Here is a 23,620-nt window from a genome sequence, read left to right as displayed (position 1 = left end):
AGACTGGGGACACTGGAGTGAGGTGCCCATGGGTAATATGCCTGCCAACGTTCAGACAAATAAGCCCAGGAGCTATTGTAGTATGTAATTTTATTTTGTTATAAAAAGATAGAAAGTCACAGTTATTTCTTCACTGCCCCTCTGTTCCTGGATGTTGTGGGTAATGTGACCAATTTTGTAGATGTGCTAATAGATAAAACACCCCTTGTTATCCCTAAGAGAGCTCTAGAATCAACTATTTGTAGTAGCGATGGTCAAGACAGCAACAAGGTTTGTATTTCTGTGAAGGCTGCCCAGTGCCTACTCATTCCCTACCCTGAAGTTCAAAGTATAAGGAGTCACTTCTGGAACAAAATTCAATGTTTATTTAATTACATTCTCTGAAGGTTTAAAGCATGATGATTTCAACCGTGAGACACAAAACTAAAGTTTAAGACATAACCTTTTTGCAGATAATTTTACACTCTTTTCTAAACCGAGTTTCAGGGAGATTTTACCCACCTAGAATGGCTGTCACTGTTCCTTACCAGAAACACCCACTCAATATCTTCTATTTAGTTTTACTCTCAGGGAATCAAAACTGAATTGCCCCACCTAGTGCATCCCACTCACATAGTCCAGGCCTTAACTGCCCACCCTGGCAGCCACATTCATTCAGCACCATACATTTTAAACACCCTGGAAGTGTAGTATGCAGGGAATCAGCTGTGTGGTGAGGTGGTAATTCTTTTATCACATTTGTATCCTGGCCTTTTTCCTGGGGTCTGATGCAGCAAGGCAATTCTTATATTCTTAATCATGTGGTTAAGGATACACAAACCAGTGGTGAGGAAACTGATACACTTAAAATAAAATAAAAAGCACTCTTAAAACACTAAGTCATGAATTACTCCAAATAATTCTGGGAACTGTAGTTTATTAAGGAGGCAGAGAGCTGTTAGAAGACCACTATTCCCTTCAGAGAGCTATAAGTAGAGGGATGATTGTTAAACCACTATGAAATTGTAGCTCCGTGAGTTCCCAGGAAGCCATGACTGTTAAAGTGGTATAAGAGTGCTTTAAACATATGTCAATGGACTTTTAAATACTGTGGATTTCAGTGGCCTACATGGCTGTCAATGCAAGTATAGTGTTTGTTGTGACTGGTGTAAAAGGAAAGAAATGAAATTTAACATAGGAATGTATTGCTTTACAGAGACATTCTCATGGAATCATAGAATTGTAGAGCTGGAATGCAGGAATCTCAGCTAAAGCAACCATGACTCAGCTAAGGCATCCCATCTCAGCTAAAGCATCTCATCAACTTAATGATTTTGTAGTACATGAGCTCGGGGGCACTGAGGCCCCAGATGAAATCCCAGTGGTTCCAGTATGTCATATTTTTGTGGTAAACTAGGTTAGTGATACGAGGAAGTAAGACGGCTACATCTCTGGGGCTTGCAATCAGGTCATTTCCGCCAGTCCACACTGCAGTTGGCACAGTCATGTCCTCTATTTTATACAAAGGGGGAAAGCTCTGGAAAGTAAATGACAATGAATCATTATTATTTTTTAAAAAAAATGTTGTTAGTGACAGCATCTTTACACAATTCAGACCAACTGTGGACAGTCCACAGGCTTGTATAGATGGGTGATTTTTCCTTCTTTCTACCTAGAACACTTATAGTCTGCTAACATGTTTTAAATATGGTTGGGTGTATCCTCTGCGGTTCTCCACAGATTTGCTCCTGGTTTTTCAAAGTTTTGCACTACAAGCCCAGCAACTGTAGGCACTGATTAATTGCTTTCTGGAGTTTGTAATTTTTTGTATTCTATCTTATTTCTTTTTAGCTTGTTGTACACTACTTTGATGGCCTCAGCCCATGAAGTGGCCTACACATTTACAAAACAAACAAGCAATGGAGCAGGGGGCAGGGAGAACCCAAGGCAACCTGAATGACAATTGAAAGCTTCCCTGAAAGAGCTACACTCTCTGTAATTCATCACACAGATAACATGATGATGTGGGAAGAAGATGGGAGTTCTCCCCACATTTCTTTGCTGCCAATGCCATTGTTCCTGCAAGGAAAGTGGGGAGTAGTTTGGGTGGTGGGAATGGCTTTGAGGACCCACCAACTATTTGCTGCTTGGTCTGAGGAAAAGGAGATTGGGAGTCAGGAGATTCACACCACATTTAAGGAGGTGGAAAAGAACCTGCTTTGAATGCAGAAGGTCCCATATTAAATCCCCGGCAGGGGTACGAGAAATCCCTGGAGACAAACTGGACACATCTAGGCTCCTCCTCCAGACTTTGTCAAATGTGTGGTCTGAGGTTGGATCTAATGTACATAGCCATGCTCCACCCACCCACCACACATTCTCTGAGCATGTGGAGGCAAACACTTGATGAGATCACATTCACATTAACTGTGAACTAGTGTGGTATACTGGTTAGATTGTTAATTAGTACTTGGAGATCCATGTTTACATTCCCCCTTAACCATGAAGTTCACTGACTGACCCTGGATCAATCACAATCATTCTAGACTACCTCACAAGGTTGTTATGTGGATAAAATGAGGGGACAATGACCCATTCCAGCTTGAACTGCATGGATGAATGGTGGGAGGTCTATAGGGCTACCATACATCCCGGAATTGGACTGTCAAAATGGGGTCTGGGCAAATTTTCACCGAATTGGCAAAATGTATGGGAAAACCTAGATGTATGGCAACTAGGGCATTTTTTTTAAAGAAAAAAATGTTTTAAAAATCCAATTTCCCCCATCCCCCCAAAAAACTCAACAACTTTGACAAAAAACAAAACCCAACTTTTTGGAAATATGTCAATATATATATAGATAGATAGATAGATAGATAGATAGATAGATAGATATATGTCGAGATATATATATATATATATATATATATATGTAAGCTTGTGTCACCAAATCACTTTTGCAAATCCATGTTAAGAACATCAGAAAATTAGGCGAATTCTTAACTCTTATATTGACACTGATGAGAACTCCAAGCAGTTAATATCATCTGGGTTGTGCTGATGGTCAGAACCATTGTAAATGCATGTCCTTGATGCAGATTTCTATTTTCACCATATTTATTGAACAAAAATTGTTTGCTCTTACCTGGTTATATCTTGCCTGATTCTCATTCCCGTAGTCAAAGTATCTGAATAATCCTGAATCTCTTATCTATCAAAATAATAGGAAAGCCACAGCATTGGATATTAGCATTAGATATTATGTGATACATATTACAAATAATAAAATTACTATTTTTGATCCAACCTATTCTTTTCTGTAAAATCCTTGTTTGACTAATTATGAACGTTGCCTGTTCCTTTTGGAATTTATCTCTATGGCAGTAAATATCCCTTGGGGTAAATATATTTTATGTGAGGAATCCCTTTCTGAAATGAAGGGATTTGCAGAACACTTGGTGTTCATGTGCCCATTTTTTCATAAGACGAAAAGAGCTCCCTACTCTGCCTAAATAAACAAAACTAGGTTTTAGCCATGTCAGTTCAGAAAGCTCATATTAGAACAATAGCACCAACTTAAATTGGCTTAAAAAAATGTCCAGTAGCACCTTAGAGACCAACTAAGTTTGTTCTGGGTATAAGCTTTTGTGTGCATGCACACTTCTTCAGATACACTGCAACAGAAGTCACTGGATCACTGTTTCAGATGTATCTGAAGAAGTGTGCATACACACGGAAGCTTATACCCAGAACAAACTTAGTTGGTCTCTAAGGTGCTACTGGACAGGTTTTTTATTTATTTTGACTGTGTCAGACCAACACGGCTACCTACCTGAATCTTAAATTGGCTTAATTATTGTAGTGGCTTCCCAGGGAAAGTTAAGTACACTAATAGTTGTAGGATTCTTTGGTGGAGGCTCAGAAAGTTTGTAATTTTGGAGTGAGCATATAAGCATGGAACTCTCTTGACCATCACAGCTGCTAAAAAGTATACAACACTCTACCTGTTTCCAGTGTACAATAGATTTAGCTGATGTTCCATCCATAAAGCGAGCTCCATACACATCTATTCGACTCTGCAGGAAAAGTTTGGAAAATAAACAACAATCTGAAAAATCAGTGAAATTAAAACAACCCCCCCCCCCCGAAACTCCCCTACAAGTAAAGGCTATTTTGTTTAGAAAAGGGATGAGGAAAATACTATACAATTGTAAATGGGATGAAAAGAGTGCATTTGTACGGGGGGCGGGGGGGGGAGAGATTTCTCCCTTTCACATCAAAAGAACCTGAGGCCACCAAAGCTGGCAGATTCAGGAAAGTTCAAGCAAATAATTTTGTCACACAGTGTATATAGCTCAGCTGGGGAATTCACTTTTGCAAGATGTGATAGTGGCTTTGAAGTGGGTTGAGACAAATTCATAGATGATAGCTCTATCAGTGGCTATTAGTCATGAAGGCTCTGCAGTACCTCCAGTATCAGAGACAATATATTTCTGAATAGCAGCTGCTGGGAGACAGGAATGGGGTAACTGAGGTTGTGCTCAGGCTCCGCTTGTGTATTTCCTGTAGGAATCTGATTGGCCACTATGAAAACAGGATGCTGGGCGCCATGGGCCTTTGGTTTCCAACGTTTCTTGAACGTGGGTCCCCAGCTGTTGTCAGACTACAACTCCCATCATCCCTGGCCACTGGTCCTGCTATCTAGGGGTAATGGGAGTTGTAGTCCAGCAACAGTAGGGGACCCAAATATGAGAAACCCATGGCTTTTTTATGTTGCTAAATTCCAGCTTTTTAGTAGCAACTATTGTTAAGGCAACAAGGTGCATTAAAGTTGATTCACCCTTTGAGATGAATTGGCCACATCCTGCTTATCGCTCGGCAGGCAGTGTATGCATTCTGTCTTTAAGGTCACAGGCTGGACAGAACCAAAATTCTAATGGTCATTTTTCTTCAGGAGACATGTCTCCGATGCCAGCTGCACCTTAACTTTAAAGCAGTATCACATCACTTAAAACAGGCATGGCTTCCCCCAAAGAATCCTGGGGGCTGTAGTTTGATAGGGGTGCTGAAAGTTGTTTGGTGACACCTATAATTCCCCTCACAGACTCTTATTATTTCCCACACACTGATTGTTAACTACTCTGAGGGAAGCCATGACTGTTTAAAGTTGCTGTATAGTGCAGATGGAGACTCACTTTCTGGCACCTAAACCCATTTTCCTGGGAGTAAGTCCCATTCAACTCTATGAGAATTGTTTCTGATTAGACATATATAAAAATGTGCTGTTCTAGTGCAACCATAGGCATATCTACTCACAAAGTAAGCCATATTCTGTTCACTGAGACTTATTTAAAGTTTGTACAAGATTCCCATCTTATTCTGAGTCTTCAGTTTTCCGCAGGGCTTTTTGCACCCTTTGGATGCTCAGCTTTTGCTGCAAAAACGAAGCTTTGTGAAGATTCAGAGCATGTAGCAAACCAATCATAGTAGCAAACTACTATGTTTTCTTTGCACAATCTACACACCATATTTAGATTTGTTGCATTAAATCCGCCTGTTGAGAATATGAGTTGAGCACAGAATTGCTGCATCAATGTAACGCTGCACAATTTCCTGAAAAAGTCTGCCACGGGTTTGCGAAACAGTATAAATTCTCCTCTGACAAAGATGCTCTGGGAAGATACAAAAGGTGTTACAATTTAACCTTAAAAAAATATTTGCGGGATTAGCTATGTTCCTCTAGAATTCTTTTGTGGCTGGTTGCAGCTTCTTAAAGCAGGCTCGGCCCTCCAGATGTTTTTGGCCTACAACTCCCATGATCCCTAGCTAGCAGGACAAATGGTCAGGGGTGATGGGAATTGTAGTCTCAAAACATCTGGAGGGCTGAGTTTGAGGAAGCCTGTCTTAAAGGTTTCAGTTGGAGAGTGGGAACAGAGACCCATATGCTGATCGTACCTGGTCCACCTTCCCGTGGGAAGGTCTGAAAGGGATTTAGAAGGGCATCCAGCTGGTCATACTTACAAGCCTCTTCTCAATCAGGAACAATGATAATTTCCGGTTCCAATTAGAGGGAGGCTTGTAACCATGTTCCACCAAATCTATTCATAAGACCCCTTCAGATCTTCCAACTCAGGTGGAATCTCGACACATATAAATGTGTCTCTGAAAATGCTTTTTTAAAAAAATGCTTTGAAAAGTATATTGAATCTGCCATAAGCTCAACATCACCACTTAGTGTCACAGCTGTATAATGCACTTAAAATGATATATTTGCAGCTGGATAGCTGAGTCCTCAGTGCAGGAAGTTTGGAGTGCGAATTAGTGAATCTGTTGATTCTATTTCTCTCAGTTTTTCATATTCCACTCTTAAGTTCAATTTTCCACATTTCTAAATCAGTTTGCATTTTTTTTAAGCACAAGTCCGCTTGAAATTTCTTCAGTGTGAATTTTTTCTAATACATACATTTTTGGTACATTTTTGCCTAGCACACACATTTTTGCAAATAAATTTCCCCTAATATAACCATTTTTGTCTGCTATTTTTGCTAACATGTGGAATAATAAACACATTTTACCCTAGTATATGCATTTTTGTATTCATAACCTGCTTGGAGAACCAAATTTTAGAGATGAGTAAATTTTGAACGGCAGCTGAGCTGCTTTTTTTGTGTATTGTGCAAATGAGGTTGGTTCTCCTACAATGCAAACTGATTTTTTAAAAAAACACACCAAAAAACCCCACAACCTATTCCTAGTTTGGATGTGGACCAAAAACACAAAGTACACATACATTTCTCCCCTAGATTGAAATATTTAATCCTTAGGGCTTTTTTCTTGGTTTATTCTCTTTATGTTGTTCAGCACTGTAAGAGCAATCCACAGCTCACTGAAATCTATAGTAAAGCCTGTGTTGGTTTTTCAAAACTTTTTTTTTTAAAAAAAACCCCGAAATTTTGCTATGCATAGCAACTCAAACAAATTTAGGTTGCATTTCTTATATTTCTAAACAGCCCTTCATTCAGTATGCTCTCCAAGCAACACTACAGTTATGTAAAATGTGAACCTGTTATATAGAATCATAGAGTTTATAGACTTTTTCTTTTATAGCATAATCTCTATGAGGGTGACAGGTACAATTGTCTATCTTAGTTATGAAGTTAAGGGAAAGGTTACTCTTAAATTCCTGCTGGCCTAGTATTCTTTGATTTCCCGGTAATAAAATAGAGAGTAATGTGTACCTTGGATGAGTAGTCAGGAAGTAGGAAGGAAAATTTGGAAGCAGGGCTTGTCACATGCTTAAGAGAAATCACAGGAGCCAAGGCGGTAAATAGTTTGATTTTTTGAGACAGCTCTGGTATGGCTGAAAATGCTATGAAGCCTAAAGGATAGGGGAGAAAAACACAGTGAGCATTTAGGACTGCTCATAGTACGAAATTCATTTGCCAATTTACCAAAGGCCTACTCCTAGACTCTAAAGCAGAGATGGGGATTCTGTGGCCCTCCTGATATGGCTGGTCCACAACTCCCACTATCGCTGTTCATTTGCCATGCTGGCTGGGGCTGATGGGAGTTGGAGTCCAAGCGCATCTGTAGGGCCACAGGTTCCCTATATCTGCCCTATGTGATCAATGGATCAATTGAGGCTAAGCAATAGATCTGGCATGGGTGGCAAAACCTGACCATCTCCCCTCTTTACTTATCAAGTTAAAACCAGTTGCCAGTAAAGTAAGGCAATTGAGATTATTCTGTTATTCTTGTAATGATTTTCTCTTTTAAATATAAACTGTAAAAGTCTAAAATGAATCTAAATAGGACAAACCCTGGATCACAGCTGTATGTAAAGCAAGGCTGAATTCTTATGTAAGATCATGGGGCACATGGTAAGGTTTTATTCTGTAATGTCAAAGCCTCTTTTTCTCCCCAATGAGAAGCTGCTGAATGGAGGTGGGCAGAGGACCAGTTGAAACTGGTTGTGGGGTGCATCTGGCCCAAGGGCTGGCAATTTCTGGCCCATGGGCTGGTCAACAGGACAGCTTACCACTTTCTCCACCCTTACAGCCATCTTCTCATTTCTCCCTGAAAACTCACAGGGACATAGCATAGTCACAAAGGGAAAGCAGGCCCATAGATACTGACTGGTTCACAATTCAGCACCAGTGTTGGGGCAAGGCTGACTCCCAACACAAAAGGATCAGCAGTATAAGGTCAAACTGGAATCTTTACAGCTGGCTCTAGGATCCATAATAGCAGAACATAAACCCCTTTTTTCCCTTAGAAAGAGAGAGAGAGAGAGAACAAGAGAGTAAAAAAACATGGGTTAGCCCAATTTAGCATACCAATGGTTGTGCCTTGAGAGTAGCCTACGTAATACAGTTGCTTCTGCCCAGTTTTCTTCAGAATGAAGTTGATCATTGCTGGAAGGTCATACAGAGCCATTTCATGGAAACTGAAGGAAATATTCAAATGTTATGGCAAAATTAGTGACACCTCTTCATCTGAACTCCTAGATGTTCACCCAGAGTTGCCTTCTGGAAGGTTTTGCTTGAAATGTGGGTGCAGAACCAGGTGATGGCGCCACCATCCCCATTCTCCACTTTAATTTTGCAGCGGTTGCTTCCAGCAACAAAACATCACTAAACATCTCTCTCTCTCTCTCTCTCTCTCTCTCTCTCTCTCTCTCTCTCTCTCTCACACACACACACACACATTTTTTCACTTCACACATGAATCGCATGAAGAACCATCACACATAAAAGCAGGCTGTAAGATGTGAAGATGCTCAGTGTGTGGACTTCTACCTCTTTCCACACATTCTGGAATTGTGCAGGCCACAGTACATATGTGGAAATCCAACATGCATAGAGATCTATAGCTTTTAGTTACCGTCCTGCTCAGTGTAACCATTCAGTGTATGACGAGGGAAGGGTGGGAATTTGATTCAGTTTGCATTGAAACCTAAATTTTTCAAATTCACACTTTCTAAAATGAAATGACAACTGAAACACAGTCGTCCTTCGAAATTCATATTAATCCATATGTTGTGATGCCATCCTCCAACCAATCAAGAGTTTACAAAAATACATATATTATGCAAACTGTGAATAAAAAGTAGTGAAAATGACATGATAAAATGTGCACACCAAAATATATCAAGAGAAATTTGTACTAAAGTACGGAGGAATTTCCATGAAGACTTGTCAAACAAATTTTTTTGAAATTGATGCAGATATGTGGAGAACCAGATTTAAGTTTGGGGAAAAATGGCAGACTGTGAGAACCAAAACTGACAGATCCTTCCATCCCTAACTAGGAGTAGCAGGTTCACCCAGCCACAATGGTCCCCTCACATATGAATCAGGGGAAGGGGCATTGTTAGGAATAAAAATGTTGCCTTTTCAAAAGGCCACAAGGCTATAACAGCTAGATGACCGCAGACAGCAGAAACTTGCTTACACATATCTTGTGGTTAGGAGGCTTATAGATAGGGCTGTTTGCAGCCGTTATGCGATTTATCTGTACTCAGTTACACCCACTAGTGGTTGGGATGTGGCTTTATTGTTTGAGTCAATGTGTAAAAACATAAGAAACATGGACCAAATAATGAGAAAGGTAAACAGGAGTAGTGGTCGTTGGAACTAGAGTAATGGGAGATGTCAACAAAGCTGGGGATTTTAGTATGTTAACTAGGTGGTCATGATAGGCGATAAACCTTGCATGTATCCAGCCAATGAGGAAACAAGGGAAACCTGTGCTTCAGGTATAAAGAATATAAACTTGTGCCTTGCCAATTTGGGGTGTGCCTACTTTGGACACCTGTTCTTGCATGAACGCATTGTACTCAATAGACTCTTTGCTGCTTCACCAATTTTGTTCAGAATTTATTTTGAGGGTCTTGGGACCCATGTTTTACTTCTAACAGGCATCAGACATAGAAAATCACACATAGGGCTGTAGGATGCGAAAACCCCTGCGTGTAAACTTCTGCTTTTTCTCACACATTCTGGAATTGTGCAGGGATCCAAAATTTTGTAGTCCCTATTTCAAAGGGTTATGTTTCTACAGTTCATTTCTTAGGATAGCTACATGCATAGAAGCCTATAGATTGTAGCCATAGTCTTGCTCAGTGCAAATCTATTGACATAAAGGGATATGAATAGGGATAGGGAGAAATTCAATTCAGTCTACATTGAAAGCTGAATTTATCAAATTTGTTGATATGAGAACCAAAACTCAGCCATCCTTAAAATTTTTGAGTGATTAAGTTCGGCAACCACTCAGTGTTTACAAAAATGTGTATATTTGGTAAAATTGTGCATAAAATGTATATTATTAGTGAAAATAACATTTAAAATGTACCATATTGGGAGATACTACTTGCAAAAATGTGTACATTAGTCAAAACTGCATACAAAAATGTGCTGATCTGGAGAAATTTGCACTAAAATGCTGAAGATCAGCAGAGTTAATGTGTGAAATAATATTGTTTAATGCTGTTTATTTTACAGTTCAAAATACCTGAAATCCCAAAATTCATCTTGGTCAGTTGACAAATTCTGGTGTCTTCGAGACCACTTTGATCCTCTGTTGTTCCCCAGCCAAACATCATAGCCAGCATCCGCTAATATAAATCCAAAACTGTTGTTTGCCAGATTTTCGACCCAGAAGCTAGCTTCCGCAAATATCCCATGCTGAAGGAACACAACAGGCCTGGGACCTGGTTTAAAAAACAAATCATTATAACAAAGCAGGTGAGAATCTCTGTGCCATGATAACAAATATGTTTTTGACAAATATCCCTTGTTTATATTATTAGATTATAGTTTATATTACAGTACATTATCTCAGTATGTTTGTTAGGCTCTAGTCCCAGGGTCGGCAAGGTTTACCTTGCCTGGGTCAGATCGGTCCCATAGAGATCCCTTCATGGGCTGGATCTCTTTCTCACGTGAGCACATGCGCCTGTGATTTCCGGTATCTGCGCATGCGCAGATACGATTTCCAGCACCACGGAAGCGAGTCCCCATGCTACGCTGCACTGGTTTAGCGCAGCATGCGAGCAGGCGGCTCATGGGCTGGTCAAACGATCTCCGCGGGCCCCTTCCAGCCCATGGGCCTTAGGTTGGTGACCCCTGCTCTAGTCTCATTCAGTGGCATGGATCTGAATTTTGACTGTAAAGGAGGCTTGTCAACAAAGCCCTATTCAAGAATTCAGAAAAAAATCTGTGGGCACTGAAACTGGGGAAGGGGAATAGGCAGGCAAATGCCAAACCATGCTCCCAAGGCCCTGATATGAAGTGGACTTGCCCATCCCATCATTGGCCTTCCTGTGTAGCACCCTGCTTGTGGTTAACGCTTAGCTGGAATGAAATATTCAACGCAGCAATAGAGAAATTGAAATAATAATTTATTTGTCAGACAAATAAATGATAGGCACAGTGGTATATGGATACCAAAGCTCTGCCCCCCTTCCAGCCCTGATGGCCAGCACTTATATTTCCTCAGCCCAGCCCCCTTGCTCCTCCTTTGGCTGCCTCTGTCCAATCAGCCTGGTTGAAATTCCTATTGGCTGTTTGCTAGAACCAATCATAAAAGATACACCCATTTCCTATTACCTTTTATGGGAGACAAAGAGCTATATTTCCTTCTATCCATAAATGGCAGACAAGTAGCCATATATCTTACATTTGCCTCGACAAGGCACCTTAATTACCAGATCACCTTTTGCCCCTGTTGCCCCTGCATTCCAAAACAAATGGCTGAAACAAATGGCTCATGGTATTAAATTCTATCTAAACAGAGATCTTGGGTTCACATTCTCACACACCATCAATTAAATAAGAATCTAACATAAGAATCTAACATTTCTTACTTTCTAAATCCTTTGCATAATTACATTAAGCCAACAAATCTCATACATAACATAGATAGCTTTTTAGAAGAAAAGGCCTCTGTAAAGTAAAAACAGTAAAACTCAGTAAAACAGCTTCAAAAGAAGCCTCTTCAGTTTACACCCCCCTTTCCCAGCCAGCTGCTTTTCCCACTAGCTCTTCCCAAAATTTATTGCCCTTTAACTCTCTCAGTATACCTTAAACCTTAGGAAAATATGGCTAGAGTCTGATGGGAGGCACATGGTACTATTTTCTGTTAAACAATAAATCTTACTATTTACCAACTCTTAATTAGTGTTTTTGCAGTTTGATTGTATTCTGTAATATGTAGGGTCAGTGTAACATTTGCTCCCAGCCTGTAATTCCCTTTTACAACTTTGAGAAACTCTCCTGCTACTGCTATAAATCAGGGGGGGGGGGGCTTGTTCAGGAGAGCAGGAAGATAAACAACTGCCAAAGTACTTAGCCAGGTGGTTTCTGCCTGGCATGAAACATACAAACATTTGCAAATATATCTTTAAGCTCATTTTAAAATACAGGCCTTGATCAGATGCCTCACCTGGGAGGTCTGAAGGGAATTTATAAGGATGCTTTCTCAAGACATTTCCATGTGCTTCCATGAGGACATCTCAATGTGGTCCTGATAAGGCCGGGCTCTCATTTGAGGAGAGACTTTTTAGGGTGTTCAGTCCCTTTCTGACCTTCCTGCTCAATACAAGACAGTTGAGGAATGAAGCTGTTGTACCTGCCCCTTCACCCATACAGTTTAAGGCTGCATATGCTCTTCTGAGCACTTCAGTGGGGCTCCAGAGGGCCATGCAACAACCTTCTGGGCCGAGTCGCTTTGGGTCTTGACTCAGGGTCTGATATCTTTATGTAAAGCTCTAGTAATTACATAATTCTGCACTGTATTAAGGCTTTTAATATACAACTGTGATAGGCCAACAATTTGTTTTGAACTATAAATAAGGAAAAAATATTTTCAGATACCTCCAGTGGTAAGATTTTCTCTTCCAAAGGGAATTCGGTTTACTGTCAAATAATAACCATCATCTGTTAAGACTTCATACTCTTCACTGGGGTATCCTTTGTAGCGAATCACCTCACTCTAAAAGAAGAAGAAATAAACTCCTGAGATGTTTGAATTCAGAATGTTTTAATCTGTCACAGAGGAGACCTTTAGCTAACAACTGTACATTGATAGTGTCAGTATATAGGTCAGTCACTATATGACAATGGAAGCAGTTGTTTCTATGTGAAGTGAGGCCCTTCCTGTGTCTGCTCTGTGTTTGTTTAAAAGACAGCATAAACAGATGTCACCACAAGTGTACATTCCATATATTTGCATATACCAATAGTTGAGCAGCACAATCATAGTGTTATTCACATGTAATGTTCAACAAGTTTACAACCTGAGTACAAAGCAGTCGAGCTGTGTAGACACTTTCAACAAGTGTAGACTCTGTCACACAAGACCCTTTCACTCTTTGCTTTAAAATTAGTTTGCAATAAGCTCCTGTTCAGTATGAAATGAAGCTGTACCAACACATCACCACCACCATCTAATTTCATTGCCTTTGTATACTGTCTTTCTGCAAAGGCACCCAAAACAGTTTACTGTTTTAAAGTACTAAGACAAATGATAAAACATCTAAAAGCAGGGAGGAAGTCTGACTGGAGAAGGTTGTGATGTTGTCTGTGCCTGCCTCCTTCATACTCACTCAACCTACACTCAGAATTGAGAAATGTTCCTGAACTGCTTTCAGTATTATGGAACAGAAGTCCTGGCTCTCACTCTTGGACACCATACTCAGATTCTCAGCCAGATTGTTACCAAACATTTAATTCCACAATTCACCACATAGATTATGTTACAATGAGTCCATTGTACAATGAGTCCATTAATGCTGAGCTCCAAGGAGCATGGGGTAGGTGTAAGCAAGGCTTTCTTTCTGCCGGAACTCACCAACTCAGTTCCGGCACGTCTCAGGTGGGCTCCATTGCCATTCTAAGGGAATGAGGGAGGTGTTTGTGCTGGTGTCCCATCCTTAGAGAAGGAGGCTCACTGTCTGATTCAGACTCAGGCACATCCCCAGAGATGGGGAGTGTTTTGCTGGCAGAAGGAGACACCTGGGTCAAATCAGCAGCCCTCCCTTGGTGCTTGGGACATCCAATAGCACTGAGGTGGGGCTTCCTCCCTCCAACCAGCATCCAGCACAGCACCTCACAGGCCACTGGGTCCCCCCCCCAGGATCAAACTCCCCACTCTCGTCCCATTCCTCCTCCCTGCTCTGGCCAGCTCTGCCAAGAAGTCTTTACATAATCTATGTGGTGAATTGTGGGATTAAATGTTTGGTAACAATCTGGCTGAGAATCTGAGTACCTCGGGTTACATACTTAATTCGTTCTAGAGGTCCGTTCTTAACCTGAAACTGTTCTTATCCGGAAGCACCATTTTAGCTAATGGGGCCTCCTGCTGCTGCTGCGCCGCCGGAGCACAATTTCTGTTCTCATCCCGAGGTACTATTTCTGGGTTAGTGGAGTCTGTAACCTGAAGCGTATGTAACCTGAAGCGTATGTAACCCAAGGTACCACTGTATTGGGTTCACGACACTAAGAGGCAGTCCTTTTTTCTGGGGGGGATGTGGGGGGACACATACACCTAAACTTTTTGTGAATCTAAGTTTTGCCTCATTGAGGGGCAGTATTTCAATATGAGTAGGAAAATGAGAGTACCACTAAACATTTGTAAAGAAAAAAAGCACTGCTAAGAGGGAAACAGAAAGTGCTGTTGTTTGTCTTTCCTTGCTGTTCTACATACTCCTCTGCATCACCAGAAATAAGTTTTGCATTTCCCCATGGCTTGTTTGTCATCACTCCCAATTGCATATCCCCACACCATTAACCAATAGTTATGCTTTTGATGCTCAAGACCTGGGATTGCCAACACGGCGCCCCTGCAGATGTTATTGGGCTAGAACTCCCATTAGGTAAAGGTAAAGGGACCCCTGACCATTAGGTCCAGTCATGGCCGACTCAGGGGTTGTGACGCTCATCTCGCTTTATTGGCTGAGGGAGCCGGCGTACAGCTTCCGGGTCATGTGGTCAGCATGACTAAGCCGCTTCTGGCAAACCAGAGCAGCGCATGGAAACGCCGTTTACCTTCCCACCAGAGTGGTACCTATTTATCTACTTGCACTTTGATGTGCTTTCGAACTGCTGGGTTGGCAGGAGCAGGGACCAAGCAACGGGAGCTCACCCCATCACGGGGATTCGAACAGCCAACCTTCTAATCGGCAAGTCCTAGGCTCTGTGGTTTAACCCATAGCGCCACCCGCGTCCCTTGGGCTAGAACTCCCATTAGGCCCTGATAAATGGTCATGCAATCTGGGGCTCATGGGAACTGGAGCACCACAACAGCAGCTTGAGGGCACTTCGATGGCTACCCCTGTTCTAGACTGGAGGAAGGGAGATAGAAGGAACAAGAGCTCTTCAGCTCCCTCAGATTTGAATTCTAGCCCCATCTCAGGCCTGCCACTGCATAAGATTTATAAAGGAGTACATAGCTTACAACATTCATGTGAACTTCAGGATTTGAACCTCTGCTCCCACTCAGTTCTTCTGCGCTCCCAGTTGCTTGTATTAGACAAGCAATGGCAAGAAACCACCACATCTTCTTTCTATATATGATTTTTTTAAAAAAAGAAAAAAGTGGGGTAGAAGAGGAGGAGGGGAAAAGTGGGGTATCCTACATCAATTACTTCATAAACAATGCAGACATAATATATACATTTTAATCAAATATTCCAGAATGTCTGAAATCCAAATTCAATACATGAGTAACATACAAAAATAAACTATCAAACCTAATAGAAAACATAAAATTGTGTTAAATGCATGAAGTCCAAGCTGCATAAACCAAGTAAACTAATTGGGGAAGAAAAGAAGAGTTTTCAACCATGCCAGGGCTTGCTTTCCTTCTAGGAGAAGAGAATATCAGGGAACTGGGGCTGCATGCCAAAAACACCTGCTTGAGTCGCAGCATGTTATACTCACAGGGGCAGATGAAAAAAATATCTTTCTCTACAAATCTTCATTCTGTTCTGTTTTTAAAATTCTGTTTTAAAAATTCCAGGCTACACTGTACCTTGCCTTCCCCCTTATTTTTTGCTTATCAATACCCCATGCCCCTCAAAATGCAGACAAATATATACAAAAAAGCCCAGAGTAAATGAAAATATTACCAGAGTCCTCTTGCTGCGTTTCGGCAGGAACAGAATTTCCAAATGATGGCTCCTCCAACATTGCCAGCATTATCTATTACCAGAGAAATTCCTTTTCCATGTTTCACAAGACATTTGTTTTTACAATTGCCAGTTCCTTCTAATCGGTTCTCTTTCTTCTTGATAACAAAGTATCTGCAGCATAGCAGTAATACTGTGGGCGGCTTCTTTAGTTATATGACTTCAATGGCACAACATTCTTGGTTAGTTCCATCGGGAACACCTAATTAAAACTGGTGACCAGTGTAAAGGAAATAAATGCACGTGACTGATGATCTGTAGCCGTGCACTTGACCTGACCACTCAAAATCACAGCAGAACACATGCACAGCTCTGTTTTGGAAATTGGGGCATTTTTTGCCCTGAGAATCTATTCTCCCCTAAATTACTAACAAGGGATATGATGCACAAATATGCAGAAAGAGTGGAATCAAGGTTATGGAAATGAATCCTGAATAGGCGACCCATGACTAAAGTGATGTACTTAATAAACCTTTTATTTTCATGCCTATGCCATTCATTTTAAAGCCACCCTACATTTTAGTGCACAGTTCCTTTTGCATTCCTGCATGTAGGCATGTGACATAAGATACCTGTGCTTCTTTCTAGGCTCTATTTAATATAATAGGTTTAAGGTACATTCATAGAGACAGCATCAATTAAATCAATTTCATCCTACCTGTATGAATGACTTTCTGGCAGCACCACTGTCATATGCGCGAGTGCCCAGGTCTGTAGGTGTAGCGCTGACCAGGAAAGGTGTTCTGCTCAAATATTTTGGTTACTCCACCACTGCAGAGGCAGCAAGGCCATTTTTTTTCTTCTCCATTGTAAATACATACCCTGTGACATTCTACAAGTATATCCAGTGCCGCACTTTCCATACTGTGTTCTCCTTCTGACTCCTCCTACGTACACACAGTAAAACATATACCACTCTCTGTGTTCCCCTTCTCACCTCTTAACTGTCATTACATATCACGGGATGCTTTTCTTCATTTATAAACTCTTGCAAAAACTGTCCTAACTGGTTTCTGAACAAGATGTTTCAGTAGATTGACAAGATCCATGTGTGCAAGGGTGTCTGTGTATGAGTGCCATTCGAAATAATCTCATCCTAGATTCAGTTTAATCTCGCTTATTTGTGAGCAATGCAATCACTTTTGGATGGAGCCCCTCAGGGACCCAAGCCTCTTCTATTTCTACATAGTTCATTCATCAAATCCATTGGTTTTCATTTCATCACCAGCCGTATCCTGGTGACACCCAGCTTTACTCTTCTACCCTGGAGATCTTTATCTCCATCCAGTCTTGCGACTCTCGCTGCCTGCAACAACATTCCTGCTTGGATGGTCACCATTTAAAACTCAGCACAACAGAGAGCAAACTTCTCATCTCTCCTTCCAAATCCTCACCTCCTCATAGATGATGTGCTAACACAGAGATGGACTTTTTCACTGCTGGTGCCAGTGTTGTGGAATGCCCTCCCTGCTAAAATATAAGACGTCCAATCTGTGTTGGGTTTCTGCTGGCTTCTGAAAACACACCTGTTTAGGCAAGCATTCTCCTGCGCTGAACTCCTGGTGTGTTATTGTTTTTGTTTGTGTGCTTTTAATTATATATTTATTACTGTGCATTATAATTAAGGGTGCCTCAATGTCCCAGTGGATTGTTTGTTTTAATTATGCATTGATTTTACAATTGCAAACCACTTGCTAAATAAATAAATAAAATGCTGCCCATTTTCATTCATAGACAAGGGTCCCAGTGTAACTTGTTGATAAGGCTCAAAGTCTGAATATTTTGATGGATCTTGCCTTCTTCTTCTTTTTTTGGCTTCCATATTTCATCCATTACCAAATTGTGTGACAACTCTGCTTCACATGTCCGTGTGCACGTGTGCACAATCATTTACTTTTGACTACAGTAACCTCTTCCTCCTCTGCCCCCTTTCTCATTCCTTAGGCCTCTTTCTTGAATGTTATGACTAAAACCATCTGTGTCACATGACTCAGAGACTGTTCCTTACATGAACTTCCTGTTTGCTCATATTCCTGAGCCCTTTCCAGGCATTCCTATGACACATGAGACAGAGGTGCCCCAACATTGCCACAAGAGCAGATGCTACAAGGCAAGAGGGCAGGTAATATAGGAGCAAGAGTGAGGCAGCTGGAAGCTCACAAGTGAGAGGGAACATAGCTCATCCCAATCCTGGCTGGGCACATATCAGGATCCATATTGCCTCAGGAAAAATCCTGAGCCATAAAGGATTCTTTTATACTGCTATAGATTTGTTATTGTTTGAGCACATGCCAGGGGCCAAATTGAATAAGATAGAACAAACCTGAGCCCCAAAAGTGGACCTTACTGCCCATCTACAAATATCAACTTTGGGGGCAAAGTGCTTGAGGCAGGGATGGCTGTGTAGCTTCAGCTGTACAGTGGAATCTTGGTTCTTGAACTTAATCCGTTCTGGAAGTCCATTCAACTCCGAAACAATTTGAAAACCAAGGCATGGCTTTCAGTTGACTGCAGGAGCTTCTTGCACTCAAGCAGAAGCCACATCGGACGTTCGGCTTCCAAAAAATCATTTGAAAATCAGAACACTTACTTCTGGGTTTTCAGTGTTCGGGAGCTGATTTGTTCGTCAACTAAGCTGTTCTAAACCAAGGTCCCACTGTACTTGCATGAAACAGACTACAGTGGTACCCTGGCTTATGAACTTAATCTGTTCCTGAAGTCCATTCTTAAAACAAATCTGTTCTTAAACCGATGAACGCTTTCCCTAATGAGGCCTCCCACCACCAGTGCCCTTCCACCGTTAGGCTTCCGTTTGTAGACAGAGGTAAAGTTCGCAAACTGGAACACTACTTCCGGTTTTGCGGATTTCAAAAACTGAATAGTTTGTTAACAGGGCTGCTCGTAAACCAAGGTACCACTATATCTTGACCCATTTCTATTTGACTTCAGATCTGATTTTGGTGCGAAAGCAGATTTCGCGTAATGAAAAGAAGCATCAATAAATTCAATGAACTCAAATCCATCATGGCAAAATATTTATTTATAGAGAATTCCCCACCAAAAATTTTGGGGTAACCAGTGCTATTTTTCTAAAAGAAGAGGTGCCAGAACTTGCCATGAACATCTGCCTTGTTCTCTTAGAATGGCAATTTCTCCCACCTGAATGGTGCCAGAACTGAGTTCCGGAAAGTTCTAGCTGGAAAAAAGCCCAGGGGCTAATCCACGTAGCCCCCATGCATTCTCTGAGTTTATGGAAGCAAACACCAGGTGGTCTCTCTCCGCCCCACAGTAGGCAGAACGCACACTCTGAGCTGTTTAACCCTATAAGCTCAAGTTCTCCTCACAGGAGTCACATTCACTTTAACTGGTAATGCAGGTAAGTCCGAATTCTCAAGTGCAGGAAGACTTTTTAGAGCGTTCAACTGAATGTACTTTGAAGCCCTCTTCTGACCTTCTTGCTCAACCCAAGACAGTTGAGGAGAGGAGCAGATGTGCTGCCCCTTCACCCATCCAGTTTAAACCCATATTTGTTATTCTTAATACTTTAATGGGGCTCTAGGTGTCAACCAATAACCTTCTGGGGCCAGTCGCTTCAAGCATGTATATAACTTTGTGCTGGCATGGCTGTCAAGGCTGTTATTATACCCCCTTGACAGGCTAGGGATTTGTTTTGGACTTATTTTTAAAAAGAAATTATGAGAAATCATCAACTGCAATATTTTTTCTTCCAGACGGTATTTTGTTTATTGTCAAATAATAACCATCATCTGTTAACACTTCATACTCTTCACTGGGGTATCCTTTGTAGCAAATCACCTCACTCTGAAAGAACAAAAAATGGATTTTTTAATTCATAACATTTTAATCTATCTGCTGGAGAGTAGACCTTTAAGCAACCACTTTTAACAGTATGTTGGTAAGGTCATTATATGGTTTAGTCACTAGATGGCCCTGGAGATAGTTTTATCTGGGTGAAGTCAGGAATTTCCTGTGCCTCCTATGTTCTTGTTTAAAAGGCACAATAAGGGTGTTCACACATTACATTCACAAATAATCTAGCTGTGTAGTCAAAGTGTTATTCACAGGTAATGTTCAATGAGCATACAGTCTGTGTACACAGTAGTTGAACTGTATATAGAAGCTAAGGACTTCTTCACACAAACACTTACAAATGTGAAAGAGACAGCTTCTACCTGTGTTCATTGTGTGAAGAAGCCTATGAATGATCTTGTATAGTTTTATCACTGTGTACCATCTAAGCCATTTATGAAAAATGCCTCTTATCTTGTCATTTCTTTCCTTTAATATTTGGTTTGTAAAGATAAAGGTAAAGGTAAAGGGACCCCTGACTATTAGGTCCAGTCATGACCGACTGGGGTTGCAGCGCTCATCTCGCTTTATTGGGCAAGGGAGCCGGCGTACAGCTTCCGGGTCATGTGGCCAGCATGACTAAGCTGCTTCTGGCAAACTAGAGCGGTGCACGAAAACGCTGATTACCTTTCCGCTGGAGCAGTACCTATTTCTCTACTTGCACTTTGATATGCTTTCAGACTGCTAGGTTGGCAGGAACAGGGACCGAGAAATGGGAGCTCACCCCGTCACGGGGATTCGAACTGCCGGAGACAGCTGAACAGTGGATTATTTGCACTAGTACAAATAGGAACTGGCTTTCTGTAGAAGGTTCTGAATGAGTAGGTCATGCATTTATAAAGACCATGACACAAGGTGAAAATTCTCCCATGGAAGAAAACAGCAGGCCATATTTTACGTGTTTGCAACCTGCCTGGGAACCATATGGTGATAACTAGGCTATAAATGCATACAAATATAGTAATAGTCATTTCCCTCAAGATCACATGTCAAACCAGTTAGACCTTGTTAGCATATGCATAGTACTAATTATGTTGCAAACTATATGATATAGACAATGCCTGCATCTATTTTTTACGTTGTTAAAAAACAACTCTGAAAATTCCAGTCCTCCACAGGATTCTCATCTTCATAGTTCCTTACAAAACATAAAGATATATGGAAGACTGTAGAAGCAGACAATAAGTGTGAATAGATGAAGCACAACTCACACTATTTGCATTGTTTCTAGTTTCTAGAGCTATCTTCACCTTAAGTCAGAGATCAAAATAAAAAAAAAATCCTTCCAGTAGCACCTTAAAGACCAACAAAGTTAGTTCTTGGTATGAGCTTTCGTGTGCATGCACACTTCTTCAGATACACAGTGTATCTGAAGAAGTGTGCATGCACACGAAAGCTCATACCAAGAACTAACTTAGTTGGTCTTTAAGGTGCTACTGGAAGGAATTTTTTTTATTTTGACTATGGCAGACCAACACGGCTACCTATCTACAACTTAAGTCAGAGATATTAGCTCTCCACTGCTGGTTCCCACTACCCCTGACCATTGGCCATGCTGGCTGGGGCTGATAGGAGCCAGAGTCCAACATCATCCAGATGGCCACAGGTTTCCCACTGCTTTAAGATATATATGTGTGTGTGTGTATTTAAATGCTAGCCGCAGCGTATTTTACTTGTCTTCTATTACTTTCTGAGCTCTGAGCACAGTACAGAGAAGCCAAGTCAATGTAGCCTTCCTGCATTCCATTTAATTCTGTCTCCTTTGGGAATAGCAAGGAAAGACCAACATCACACATATTAACTGTTTCTTGGAACTGATGAATAATTCCTTTACTGTCAAGGCTATGAACATCTTTTATGAGACTCGCCTAATATATTGAAGACAAGAGTTTTGCTTACTGATATTCTGCATCCCTAAAACATAGAATAAGTAAATATATTACCTTCCAGAGTCGTCTTGCTCTGTTTAGACAGGAGCAGGTTCTTCAAAGGATGCCTCCGTAAACAACGCCACCACTACCAATTGCCACAGTGATTCCTTTTGTGTGTTTCACAAGAGACTATTTGTTTCTGCGATTGTTTTGTTGGTCTTGAGTGGCTTGGGAAACCCAGCCAGATGGGCGGAGTATAATTAATAAATTATTATTAAAAATTATTATGTTATAGTAAGTTCCATGGGGAACACCCAATGAATACAGACAATGCACCCACAGGGCTTTTTGGAAAATTGTCATCATTCCATCCCATTCCATCCCATGGGAAAGTGTGCAATTTGCTTTTTCTTCCCTGAAAAGGACTTGATAGACATCTATGTTCTCCCAATTTACTAATAAGGGATATTATGCACAAATATTCAGAAACAGTGGAGTTAATGTTATGGAAATGAATCCTGAATAGACGATCCATGACCTTAAAGTGATTTGCTTAATAAACTTTATTATGCAATGCCTATGCCAATAGTTTTTAAGCCACCCTTCATTTTACTGTGCAGTTCCTTTTAACATTCCTGCAACAATATATTTTTAAAAAGCTATAATATAAAAAAATACAAATTATTTTTAAAATGAAAACCCTACCTACAAACCCTAAAAACTATTAAAACCATTCAAACGGGTGTAAATTAATGTACTTTTTATTGGGCTTTGGGTGGAAAATGGCCACTTATGTGGACAGTGCTTGTGGCCCTGTGAAGAAGCCCCTCCCTTCCTCCCCCAAGAGGGTGAAATGACTTCATCATGGTGGCTGGCCACTGGAACATCTGACTGGCCACCTTCGTGAAATTTGAAATTACCCTATCAGGATCAAGCAGAGGGATGGAGCCAGGATGGGGATAAAGTCCAACTGCACCCCAGCTGGGCGCCACAATCAGCCGGAGGGCAATGAAGATAAAAGAAGTGGTGGGAGTCAAGTGGAGAAGACTCAACAGCAGCATATGGGAAGGGAGAAGCCCAGCAGAGAGTGGAGTGGCGAGAGTTAACTTTGCAGTACACGGAGACAAAAGCATAAAAAAGAGAGAAGCTGGAATCCTTGCAGGAGCTAATCTGAGGAGAGCCTCAGAGGATTCACTACCCCTAGCTAAAGCCTCTTAGCGAACCATGAGTCTTCTAGTTAAAAAGAAGGGGGGAAAACACCCTCCATATAAGCCTGCGAATAGCCCATAGCCCGTAGATGGTCTAAATTGTGTCAATGTGCTGTCATTAAGAACAATGTGTAGTCCCCCCCCAAAAAAAATTATTCACTGTCTATTACTTTCTAGGAATTTCTTCCTTCATATAAAGTAGGACGTTACATGTAATGTTCATAAAACACTTACCATCCCACCCTTTCCGTTTTATTTTTTTTATTTTAAAAGTTTAAGTTTTAAAATTAAGATGTGTTTTTAACGGAACTTGGTTGCACCCATCACTGTGCAGCCTGCATTCCTGAGGGAGTGATTTGCCATTCCCCTCTTCTTCCTGTGAACCCTCAAAATCTCCACCCAACCTTCTGCAGCAGATTTGTAGGGTACATAGGTTGGGGCTGGGGCTGCAGGAAAGATGATATTTCCTGGGTCCTGCTCAGTAATATTCAAAAGTGACT

The 23,620-nt window shown here is 41.1% G+C and overlaps 1 protein-coding gene across 2 annotated transcripts in view; it reads right to left on the bottom strand.

Moving 5' to 3' along the window:
- Positions 1 to 342: 342 nt before the first annotated feature.
- The window catches only part of LOC310706823 (lipase member M-like), a 79,880-nt gene continuing 56,602 nt past the window's right edge, over positions 343 to 23,620 (bottom strand). The window contains exons 1-10 of one of the 2 annotated variants that reach the window (XM_083503149.1): positions 16,830 to 16,978; positions 15,439 to 15,547; positions 12,858 to 12,975; positions 10,495 to 10,693; positions 8,316 to 8,425; positions 7,218 to 7,357; positions 5,505 to 5,651; positions 3,984 to 4,055; positions 3,125 to 3,190; positions 343 to 1,516 (exon numbers count right to left, since the gene is read on the bottom strand). In XM_083503149.1, the coding sequence (XP_083359275.1) occupies positions 1,283 to 1,516; positions 3,125 to 3,190; positions 3,984 to 4,055; positions 5,505 to 5,651; positions 7,218 to 7,357; positions 8,316 to 8,425; positions 10,495 to 10,693; positions 12,858 to 12,975; positions 15,439 to 15,547; positions 16,830 to 16,864 (1,230 nt within the window). In that variant the 5' untranslated portion in view covers positions 16,865 to 16,978 and the 3' untranslated portion in view covers positions 343 to 1,282. Of the gene's footprint in view, positions 1,517 to 3,124; positions 3,191 to 3,983; positions 4,056 to 5,504; positions 5,652 to 7,217; positions 7,358 to 8,315; positions 8,426 to 10,494; positions 10,694 to 12,857; positions 12,976 to 15,438; positions 15,548 to 16,829; positions 16,979 to 23,620 lie in introns of those variants that run through there. The other variant, XM_083503150.1, reaches the window with a different exon arrangement.

This window comes from Podarcis liolepis (genome assembly GCF_965112155.1).
Source record: "Podarcis liolepis genome assembly, chromosome: 5".
NCBI lineage: Eukaryota > Metazoa > Chordata > Lepidosauria > Squamata > Lacertidae > Podarcis > Podarcis liolepis.
The sequence above is the reverse complement of the archived record's forward strand: the minus strand, read 5'-3'. Positions and strand labels throughout refer to the sequence as shown.